The sequence below is a fragment of the Lynx rufus genome, unplaced genomic scaffold (genome assembly GCF_022079265.1).
Source record: "Lynx rufus isolate CCGP_SWC_20201006 ecotype Redwood Valley unplaced genomic scaffold, mLynRuf1.p SCAF_7, whole genome shotgun sequence".
Classification (NCBI taxonomy): Eukaryota; Metazoa; Chordata; class Mammalia; order Carnivora; family Felidae; genus Lynx; species Lynx rufus.
The window spans coordinates 117,935,732-117,947,837 of record NW_025814889.1 but is presented as its reverse complement, the minus strand read 5'-3'; the positions used below and the strand labels follow the sequence as shown (position 1 = coordinate 117,947,837).

General features: G+C 35.3%; 1 protein-coding gene across 2 annotated transcripts in view; it reads right to left on the bottom strand.

Moving 5' to 3' along the window:
- Positions 1-12,106, bottom strand: part of NEDD1 (NEDD1 gamma-tubulin ring complex targeting factor) — a 47,533-nt gene that overhangs the window by 19,040 nt on the left and 16,387 nt on the right. Inside the window, exons 6-8 of one of the 2 annotated variants that reach the window (XM_047065918.1) lie at positions 2,940-3,169; positions 1,334-1,535; positions 757-952 (exon numbers count right to left, since the gene is read on the bottom strand). In XM_047065918.1, the coding sequence (XP_046921874.1) occupies positions 757-952; positions 1,334-1,535; positions 2,940-3,169 (628 nt within the window). The remainder of the gene's footprint in view (positions 1-756; positions 953-1,333; positions 1,536-2,939; positions 3,170-12,106) is intronic. The other variant, XM_047065919.1, reaches the window with a different exon arrangement.

Genomic DNA, 12,106 nt, shown 5'->3' with positions numbered 1-12,106 from the left:
TATTTAAAAATGACAACATTTTTGTTTCTTTTTGTTTAACAAACTGCTAATATACTGCTTAATAGGTGCCAGGCACTATTCAACACTTGAATAAATTCACTTCATCACCTGACTTACTTTGTTATGAAATATGAAATAAAAGAAGTCACTAATAGCTTTTTTTGTAACTCAGAGATCAAATCAAAGTGACAACATCAAAGAATCATATTCTCTATTGATTAATCTGAAGACACAAGACATCCAGTCTGGAGTGGTATTAAGGATAATTTCTAAATTGGTATTACTCTATTTGTAAGATAATATTTCTTACAACAAAAGTTCAGCTGGGGGCACCTGGATGACTCGGTCGGTTGAGCATCCGACTTTGGCTTAGGTCACGATCTCATAGTTCCTGGGTTTGAGCCCCACGTCAGGCCCTGGGCTGACAGCTCTGAGCCTAGAGCCTGCTTTGGATTCTGTGCTTCCCTCTCTCTCTCTGCCCCTCCCCAACTTGTGCTCTCCTTCTCAGTCAAAAATAAATAAACATTAAAAAAAAAGTTTAGCTAAATAGATTAAGTACCTTTCATTAATTTTTAAAAAATTTATAGCTCAAGTTAAAATGGTCACTTCTTCCATTTTTACCACCTACTAATAATTTTACTTAAATACACAAGTGAATTTGAGTTCTAGGCTCTTGAAGAAAGTGCTAATAATATATATTGGGGTGGGGTGCCGGGTGGAAACTCCGAATACCATAAACACATAAGCAGCATTTACCTGCTTTGTCTTGAACAGCAACTGCTCCTTTTCCCCCAGCTGTTGTCATGGGCTGTGGGAGAGCTGTGCCAGTGGAAGAGGTGGCTGCTTCTCGGCCGACTCCAGAATTCTGAACTCCTCCACTGGTAGTGCTCACATTAATGGCTCGTTTGTTCACAGCTGTGGGCTTATTTGAACAGCCTTTATTTAAACTTGACTGAAATGTAATGGAATATTTAAAAGCTCAGGTTTCTAATGCTCCATACTATACATTAATATTTTATCAATTCCTTGTTAGGATAAAAATACATATATTTTCCCTTACAAATCTTAAGCCTGCTGATGAATCTGAGAGTTTCCCTCTGAACCAAAAAGGCTTTTAAAATATTTTTGAAGAAATACGAGAATTAAGGACAAAAAAATAGTTTAAAACCAAGTATCAACTAACTTTGTATCAAAATTATTTAAAATGCTTTCATATAAGAATGATCATAAAGCAAAACTACAATGTGTTTAATGGACAAAATATGACTTCCATATTCTGAGTTACACTTACTTAGTAAAATCCAAAATAATCAAAAGAAAGAAAATACCTTACCTTAGAAAGAGCAGTGGAGTACTGAAATGCTATACATCGCACAGAAGTCTTGTGAGCAGTGATGGTTTTAACTGGTGATTTCAACATCCTTAAATCATATTGATATATTTTCCCACGGGAAGATCCAATAGCCAAAGTGGCTCCATCAGGCATGAAATCTACTGCAGTTAGAGGGGTATCGGCCACTAGCGTTTTCACTAGCCTTTCGAAAGGGGAACAAAGTCTATGTAGGTATGTGAGTATATACAGGTATACAAGCATATGTGACGTTAGACAGCTATCGACCAAAACCAAAGTTACTTAGAATACACATCCCAAATATTTGCATAAAGCAGAAATTCAGAATTAGAGACATTTCTAATACAATGGCAGATAAAGGAACTGCTGAACACACCATTCTATTTTTCTATTCACTTCCAACAGGTTAAGTTCTACATCTTCAGAAGCAATATGTATTCCTTTGAGTAATTACTACTCTGACCATGAACGTGACAGACTTCCTGGTGTTACTCCACAAACAAGGGTTCTAGTCTCAGGGTTAAGGAGGCCCTAAGTATCCCCTTTCCATTTATTGACCTGCTCAAGTCTCAAGAGGACTATGACCTTTCATCACAGGGGAGCAGCTGTGCATTTCTTGACCAAAAAGCTAACAATCCATGTAGCTTGATCCTCATGAAGCCAATACAGAAATATGGATACTGATCTGCTGAAGCTGAGCTTTTTGCCACAGTGTCTGGTGTACGAGAGAAATGCTTACTGACTCTTAAGGTTCTCAGCAAATTAGTTAACAAGAAAGAGTAAAACAGAACAATTTTTAAAAAAGAAGAAAGTGAAACAAGTAAACTTTTAACAAGGGCTGATAGTGGGTCCTTCCCTAGTAGTAACATTACCATTTTCTTCCACACAATCTTTAGATATGGTTAGGTGTTTTGAATACACCTGTAGCACTCTTATAACCATTTTTTTTTTTTAACAGCTAACCAAGCACAGCTATAACTGTAAGAAAGAAAAGAAGGCACAACTGACCCAGATACTTAAAAGATTACATACCCTTTAGCTCTAGATCAGTGGTTCTCAACTAAGGGCAATTTTGCTACTCTTGCTAATTTGGGGAATACTATTAGCATCTAGTGGGTAGAGGCCAGGGATGCTGCTGAATATTCTACAATACCCAGGACAGCCACCCCACCCCCTGCCCCCACACCCCACATCCAAGAATTATCCAGCCCAAAATGTTAGCAGTTTAGAAACATTGCTGTAGATAATGAATTAATTTTAAAGCAAATTAATCATATTGCCTTAAAAAATATATTCAGTTGTATTTTTGAAAAAGAATACTATGCCTGTGTGCTAAAATAAAGATGTGCAATCATTAACATGCTATTCTTAACATTCATCATCCAGATGTACTCTAAAGAACACCCACATTTCATCTATTTTTTTCTGCATGTGAGAAAAAAGAGAAAATTTTATCTTTTAGATATCAAGTACACAAACTTTAGATGTCCCAAACATTAATCAGAGGTCTATGCAAATCACAAATATGCCTGCTAATGAGATTACAGTTATTTGTTACTAAATTAAGAAATGATCATGTCACACTTACTTCTTACTTGAAGTATCATAGAGAATGATTCTTTTATCCAAGCCTATAGTCACAAATAGCAATTCATTGACAGGAGAAAAACAGATGCCAGAAGCTGGAGCTTTATGTGTACTGTCAAAGTTATGGTATGGACTCTGGCTATTCACATCCCAGAGAGTTACTACTCCGTTATCCGAAACACTGCCCAGTAGTGATTTCTTAAACAAGGAGTACTTCAAGTGCCGAACAGACTATGAAAATAAGAATAAATTTTATGTAACTGTAAGCATTCATAAGAACATTTTATATAAACTATATAAATAATGGCCAACCATCAACCACACTATTCACAGGGGATTTAGGACCTCTCTGGTTTATAGAGTAACAGGTTTTAATTATGACAACCATAAAATCATTTAGTGGGCTATAAGATGACCCCAATACATACCAATATTCTAGTAATTAAATCTGTCATGATTTTATTATCTTGGAATAGAGCTACCTCAATCTCCCCTTTTGCAGAGGAAAAATACAAGATGTTGAGATTACTACATTAATTCATCAGGATTAGGAACATCTATCATAAAGGCCCAGTAGTAGCCAATCACAGCTAAAACACGAACAAGTGTAAGAGAACACTGGCAGAGAATGAGCAATATTTCAAATTTATTTTCTATATGTATCTTAGATATTTGGATATATTTGTTTGAATCTGAGCATCTGATGTACTGGCAATTTAACACCTGAAGCATAATAAAAAATTAACTAAATCACAAAGAAATAATTGACAACACTATAGACTGGGAATGGACAATATCCACTCTTTCAAAGGCATCAGCCTGAGGGCAATACTGGCCTTTCTCTAAACACTCCTCCCTGGGGGCAGTGGAGACATACTCTCTTTCTAGTTTCTGTTGGACCAGAATAAACAAAGATTCAGTTTGAGGAAACAGGTCTTGAATTAAAACTGGATGAATTTTATCCACTTTTACTAAAATGTTGCTTTCAAACTTGTATTGATATTATCATTCACTGAGCAGAGGATTAAATATTTTACATTTAAACTAATTTTTCATTGCACAGAACCAGCAATATAAACATAGAAATTAAAAGTAGAATCCAGAGTGGGAAACTGGCTCTAAGACATCTTCAAAGAGTTAAGTTACAGTACTGAATAAAGCAATAAAGCAGTCACTAGGAGATAGTAGGCAGAACTGAAATAAATAAATAAATAAAACCATAAAATCACAGACCTCCTAGATCCTCAAAGTACATACAATTCAACCTCTTAGTCATAGCAGGAGTCCTTAAAATATGGTCATCCAGAATCTATTTGAATATAGCAAGGAACAAGAAGCTTACTACTTTATATATAATGAAACTTTATAAATAGTTAAAAATGTATTTCTTGATTAAATCAAATCCTAAATTCCAAGTTTGCTTTATATTCTGTGGACCTGTATGGCAACTCTTTAGGAAAAGGCTAAAGAAAACCATAAATCTTCCTCTCAGATAACCTGGGTTCAAGTAGGGTCTCAGCCAAGTTCTGCAGGTCTTGGGTAAATTACACTCGCCAAGCCTCAGTGTGCTCAACTACAAAATAGAAAACACTCTTGTTTTGCAGTCAAGGTTGTTCTGAGGATTAAATAGTTTCTGCACAGAGCCAGGGACATAGTAGCCATCACCGCTATTCTCACATGACTCATTCTTCATTGTTTATGCACCCATCTGACCATCTTTGACATGTGTATATTTTTTAAAAAACCCGTAAGTAGCTACACTGACTTCTTTAAATGGTTTCCCCTCTATCTCTCTGAAAAAAGAGGTCTTGCTGATGTCTCTACATCTATTAAATCATGATGCCTTTAGAGTATCATTAAGAGTATCCATAATCCTGGATACACAAACTATTAATCTGCTAAATTATATTTAAAATAAGTACTAATACATATTAGTATCAGCAGCACTTATTAAGCCCCTATGTTGCTCCAGATTCAAGCTACTTCTAAGAAAAAAAATACATTACCAAGAACCTTATTTAAAAAATCCCTATAAAGCAGCAATACTATTTTTTCTCACATTATTATTATGTAAGAATGTATATGCCTGTGGAGAAATATATGTTTCTAAATATAAAAAATACATCACTCTAGATCTGGGGCTGGCCAACTTTTTCTCGAAGGATCAAATAGTAAATGTTTTTATGCTGTTGTGCCACAAAAGCAGTATGAATAAGCACGGATGTGTTCCAATAAATTTTTATTTACAAAAATAATGGCCAGCTATTGGGTCATGGTTTGTTGACACCTGCTATAAATGTTTGGGGGAAAAAAAAAAAAACCACCCATAAAAAAAAAAAAAAAAAAAAAAGAGAAAAAACCATCCATAATCCTACCACCTACAGAAAAACTGGTTAACATTTAGTTTTGTTGTAAATAAGTCTTAGTTTTATTGTTTAAATATTTTTTTAATGTTTATTTTTGAGAGACAGAGTGCAAGCAGGGGAGGGACAGAGAGAGAGGGAAGGAGACACAGAATCCAAAGCAGGCTCCAGTCTCTGAGCTGTCAGCACAGAGTCCAATATGGGGCTTGAACCCATGAACCATGAGATCATAACCTGAGCCAAAGTCAGACACTTAACCAATTGAGCCACCCGGGCACCCCTGTTTAAATATTTTTCTGTGTTAATGTACGTTTGTTTGAATTCCAGTAAAGTATAAACAGAAAACCTGGGATCATACTTTATTAAGATGAAGTTGGTGTTGTCACTAATATTTTTATCACATGATTTTAACAGCTGGATAATACATGAATGTATTAGTATATCAATTTACCTAAATAATCTAATGTTGGACATTTAGGTTATTTCCAACTTCCAAGTACCCTAACTATTATCATTTTTAAAAACTGCTAATTTCTGAAAGAATTTGTATTTCACTGCTGTTCATGCTTTAAAGGTTCTCGGATGAAAAATGCTAAATGACCATCTGTCTTCCTTTTTTTGTGAACTGCCCATTAATCTACTCTGTTTATTTTCTATTGGGCTATTAAGATTTTTTTAAATCCCATTTTGCAATTGATTTTCCTATTATAAAGACATTAATGCTCTCATAGGTATAAATATTTCCCCATTTTCCTTTCAATTTTGTTAATTTTTTCAAATCTTGCTTTTTGCCAGATTTTAAGTTTTATGTACTTAATCAAATTTGTTCCCCTGACTTATAACTTTGTTCTTATACATAGAAAAGCCTTACCTTCACAGAGATAAGACTGTACATTCATATTTTATTATAGTTTTATAATCTCTAATACCTATATATACATATATAGATATATTAGACACCGTATATACATTATATACTGTATACTCTATATATGTGTACCTGTACACACATACATAAACATATACAATATCCCTTCAACTCCATCCCCCTGCTCTTCTTAATTTCCAGAGTCTCATTTCAAGCACTAATTAACTGTCACTGGAGCTACTGCCCACTTCCATTCTTAGTGGCTTACTATCATCCTTCACACTACTACAGCAGTAACCTCTTCAAAACTGGAAATCTGAACATATTTGTCTTGCTTAATCAAAATCCTTTTCACTGGAGGACTCTGAAAAGCTGGTTATGGTAGTGGCAGAGTTTCTGAATCTCTCTGAATTCCATTTGTGTGTGTGTGTGTGTGTGTGTGTGTGTGTGTGTGTGTGATTATGCATGCAGAAAAGACTTACCAAGCAGGTCTGGGCTGTCTATCCTTAACAAGTCCTACTTTTCAGAGTTGGCCCTTGGTTGTTGTCTGGGAACTGGGATTTGGGGAAGTTTCCACTACTGGTAAGAGTGGCTCACCACGCCTAAACTGTTTGTATAAAAGATACAGTTTATGGCTGAACCATGGCTGAACATCTGCTTTCCTTCTGGAAGTTTGAAAGTTTGATATATGGCACACAGAGGGTACCTACACAACTAGCCTCAATAAAAACCCTAGGCTATGAAGGGCACCTGGGTGGCTCAGATGGTTAAGCATCTGACTTTGGCTCAGGTCATGATCTCATGGTACCTGAGCTCAAGCCCTGCATCAGGCTCTGTTCTGACAGCTCAGAGCCTGGAGCCTGCTTCTGATTCTGTGTCTCCCTCTCTCTCTGCCCCCTCCCTGCCTGTACTCTGTCCCTCTCTCAAAAATAAATAAATGTTTAAAAAAAAAAAAAAAACCTGGGCAATGAGTCTCTAATGAGCTTCCTAGTAAACAGTGTTTCATATATGTTGTCACAATTTGATGCTGGAGAAATTAAGAACATTCTCTCCACTGCAAGAGGATGCTTGGAAGCTCATACCTGGTTTCCTCAGGCTTCACCTGGTGTACCTTTTCCCTTTGCTGATTCGGCTTTGTACTTCACTGTAATAAATCATAGCCATGTGTATGATTATATGTTGAGTTCTGTGAATCCTCCTAGTGAATCATCAAACCTCCTCTTGGGGATCCCCAGCACAGTGAGTGTAAGTGTCTGAGTGTGTGTGTGTTACAGACAGATAGCAACCCAGATAGCAAAACTAAAATCTCATGAACATTTATAACAAAACTAGACTATCAGGTATCCCCATGAGCCCCAAAATACATGCTGGTAAATCAATTGGCAGCCACAGTCCTTCACAGTCCTTCGTATCTGTGCAAAAGGAAGCAGAAGGAAATAACAGATCTAAGAACGGGAAAAGCCCCAAATCACCCCAAATAAGTATTCCAAAAAAAAATGGTGACAAATTTGACAATACCAGCTGAAACCAGGAATAGCCACGCATTAGTAGGACTACACAGAGATCTGCAGAAAGATCTGAAAAGCTAGAGCAGTTTAACCACAATGAACTCCCCAAACTGACCAGTTGAGACACCTCCCTCCCAGATCAGGGCACCACATTAAGGACACACTATTAGGAGTGGAAGCAAACCTAAATAGGACGGAGTCAACAGAGCTGAAGGAGAGCAAAAGTTCACATACAAGTAAGTGAGTGGAACAAAGCCAGGCAACCTCGGAAATTAAATTGCCATTAAAAAGAAAAACCAAAAAACAAAACTGAAAACAAGAGGGAGCTCTGTAAAGCTAGAAAAGATACCCTGAACCCCACTCCTGTGTAGAAGTTCAGGGAAACTAACTTTGCAGATAAATCCCATACAAAGTTATTATGAGAACAAAGAGAATAAAAAGAAAGGCGTTCTCAAGAAATGACCAAAAAGAAAATAATATGTTACAAGACATTTAAAAAAAACAATATAAATCAGAATTCGAAAACACAAATGAGACGTTAGAACTTAGGAAAGAATTAGAAATTTTTAAAGTCTCTTCAAAAATGAAGGCTAATTTAAAAGTAATACAAGAATGATTAAATACAATAGATAACACCTTAAAGACAGACAAAAAGGAAAGAATTTCTGAAAATTAAAAATAAGGAAAAAGTTAAAATGATTTGAAAGTAATAAATCACTGAAGAAGATCTAACAAAGAAAAGACAAACATAAGGAAAATAACAAATTACTAAAAGCTATATAATTCAAGAAAACTTTCCTGAAAGATCTGAAACAACATATTAAATGAGCACACCATGTCCCTATGAATAGCAATACAGAACGATCAATACCAAGACATAATCTAATAAAATTACTGGACTTTATTCATTTTTTTGAATGCTTATTTATTTTTGAAAGAGAGAGCGAGTGGGGAAAGGGCAGAGAAAAAGGGGGACAGAGGATAAGGAGGCGGCTCAGTGCTGGCAACAGACAGCAGCCCAAAGCAGGGCTCGAACCCACAGACCATGAGATCATGACCTGAGCTGGAGTCAGATGTTTAACCGACTGAGCCACCTAGGTGCCCTGTAAAATTACTGGACTTTAAAGAAAAAAAGATCCCTTGGAAATCTAGGGAGAAAGAACAAGTGACTTATAAGGAAAAAAATACTTAAATTATCATGAGACATTTGAGACCAAAATTGATGGGAGTAACACACTCGAGCTCCTCAAGGAAGAAAAATGTGAGCCTGCTACTGAGTTACACTGAAAGAGAATTTGTTATCTCAGAAAAAGTCAAAAACAGAAAACACATATTTATGGAAATAATATTAATAAATATAGATAGGGTGCTTGTGATTGTAAAATATTGGAAAATATCTAAAATATGGGAAAGTTTAGATAAACCGTGGTGTTTGAACATGGAATGTTATGGAGCCATTAAAAAATTATGGTTATGAAGACTAGTAAAATGAGAATACTTGGGATGGAACACTACTGAGAAAAAGGCAGGAAACAAGACTGGACCAACAGAATGATTCTAACTATGGAAGGAAGATAGATATACATAGTAACACTGCAAGAAAACATTCTTCCCATTAAGGAAAATTTGGAAGAGAAATATAGAAGGAAAAAAATAGTCTTTAAATATTAAAGATATGGATTAGAAGTTTATTTTATGCCAACACGACAATTATAAAACTGCTCAAAGAACATACTATATATAGACTAGACAAATATATACAAATACTAAGAAAATACTTCAAGCACATATTATCATGCAAACTGTATATCAATGCTCTTATAGAACATCAAGGAGACCACTTGATAGATATAAAGCTCTGTGGTCAAACTCTGAGTGGTGAAATTCAGGTATAAATATAAGCAAACAAGTTAACCAAATTAAAATTAAACTCATTCTGGACAAAAATAATTGTTATTTTTAAGTGTAATTAATAATTACTTACATTTACCAGACTCGATTCAAACAGGCTTACTAAAACTTAAAAGATCTATACCTAAAATATCAAAAATCACACTGAATAAAATTTAACATCTACTAAAATACATTATATTTAAAATCTCATGAAAAGCCTGCTGCATTTAAAGATCATTTTTGGGATGGGCACTTGGGTGTTGTATGTAAGCAATGAATCATGGGAATCTACTCTGGAAACCAAGAGCACACTGTGTATACTGTATGTCAGCTAACTTGACAATAAATTATATTTAAGAAAAAAAAAAAAAGGATCATTATTGATTCCTTAGATTCCTATTGAAATCTTCGAAAAGGACTGCAGCTTGGGAAAGGCAACACAGGTCAACCTATTTGAGAGCCTGTGCTGCTGAACCTGCCAAAGAGCAACATGCATCTGTAACCTGGGAGGTCTGTCAGCCCCGGCAGTTCTGCAGAGGCAGCAAGGCTCTTTTTCCCCTGTGAAAAGACACTGTGATCCACACAAAACTAATAGCTTCAATTCAGCTCAGACACTTCAAAGTTAAGACCTAAATATAGGCAATCTCATTTCTGATACAAAATTCAGTATAATGCAGATTCATGGACACTCCACGGTTGTCACTTTTGCTAAGAAACCAGTTTGATAATTTTTAAAGATTTCAAATTCTTGATTGTTCAGAGAAACAAAAATTTTACATTTTAATCATCAGATGTCCCCTATCAACTATTTTTCTCAATAACCTAGACCCTGCTTAGAGTAAAACTGATCAAGACAGAAATTGGGCTGGGTAACAGTATATGAGTTGAATTATATCAATTTTCTGACAGACTTAACATTTTTATGAACACTGTTTAAGAGGTGAATATTTAATATATTTGAAATCTTAAATGAATTCTAATAAAAAAAAACTTTTAAATGAATGTTCAAGTAGCGAGTCTATGCGTCTAGTCACCAATAAAGTATGCCATAATGAAATCATTTGTAGGAGAAAAAAAAATCACTCCAAAGATTTCAATTATGATGCCTGTCTGTATAAGGGAAACATAAGTATGCAGAATCATGAAAATTTAACTTTCTTCACTAAGAAAACTGGAACTGCATAGTTACAAACACAGGGACCAACCGGTATTGTCTAGCCCACGCACTCGGCTTTAAAGGTATTGAGGAAAATGAAATAATACAGTATACAAAAAATATATAAACATTCGCTCCAGGGAAAGGGGAAAAAATTAATTACTCCAGTTCAATTTTTTCACTTTCTTTAAAGCTTTCCTTTTTCTAAGTCAGTCTAAAACACAAAACATGATTACTGAGGGCAAGTTACAACTGGCAAATTAGCAGGTGTTTTGAGGGAATACATTAAACCTAAAGATATTCACACCAGTTTGGGAAAGTAAATCACAAAAGCCATTTTAATGATTTAATATGATTATTCATTAAAAGCTCACACTGAAGTTCACTGATCTTTACCCAAACATTAGGAGCTATGTTAAACACATTCACCATCTCATTTAGCCCTTGAAACAAACAAACAAACAAATAAAAACACAACTCTACTGAAAGTATATTCTCATTTTCACTGGATAAAGAAAAGGAGGCTTGAGAATTAAGTAACTTGCCGGAGTTCACACAGCTAGCTCTCCAAATAAATGTGGGACCTGAGAGACAGAACTATACCAAAAGATCTTATAGAGTTGCTGACCTGTGCTAGCAGGAGGCAGCAGGTATGTGAAAATCTCAGGTGACCTTGCACAAGAGATAAGCCTAGAGCATTATGGTTTTCCTCAACTAGAAGTTAATTTAAATTCAGTTTTGCTCTGCAACTAATCAATGAAAATCCTTTGAAAATCAACAATACAGCGACCTATCTGTCACCTAGAATTTTAAAGTATCTGTGAAGTGACAAGAGAATACTGCAAAGTTTCCAAAAGCTTTGGATTCTCAAATCTTTAAATATTCAGCTGTTCCTGAGATAGAAAGAGATTCCAAAGAAAACAGTGCTACCACTCTTGAAGAGTAGATCTTCAAAATACTAAGTTAAAAGTCTTATAATCTGAAAGTCCTCATTTATAAAATGAGAATAACATACATCTCACAAATGAGTAGCAAAAATTAAATGAGAAAATGGAATATAAAGCAATAACCACAGTGCCTGAGACACAATAAACGGTAGTAAGGATTCCACGAAGGTGATAACCTCTGCCTGGAATGCTCTCCAAACCCTCTGACCACCGACACTCACTGGAGAGCTACAGGATAGTCTTTGCCATATGAATGCTGATGTAATTACATATCTGTATGGAAAGTTAAACCCTATATCTCACACCATACACAAAAATTAATTTGAAATGGGTGATAATAGACACAAATGGGGAAAGCAAAACAATAAAGCTTTACCTAAAAGAAAACAAAGGACACTATTTTAAGATCTTGGGGCAAGCAAGATTTTTTCAA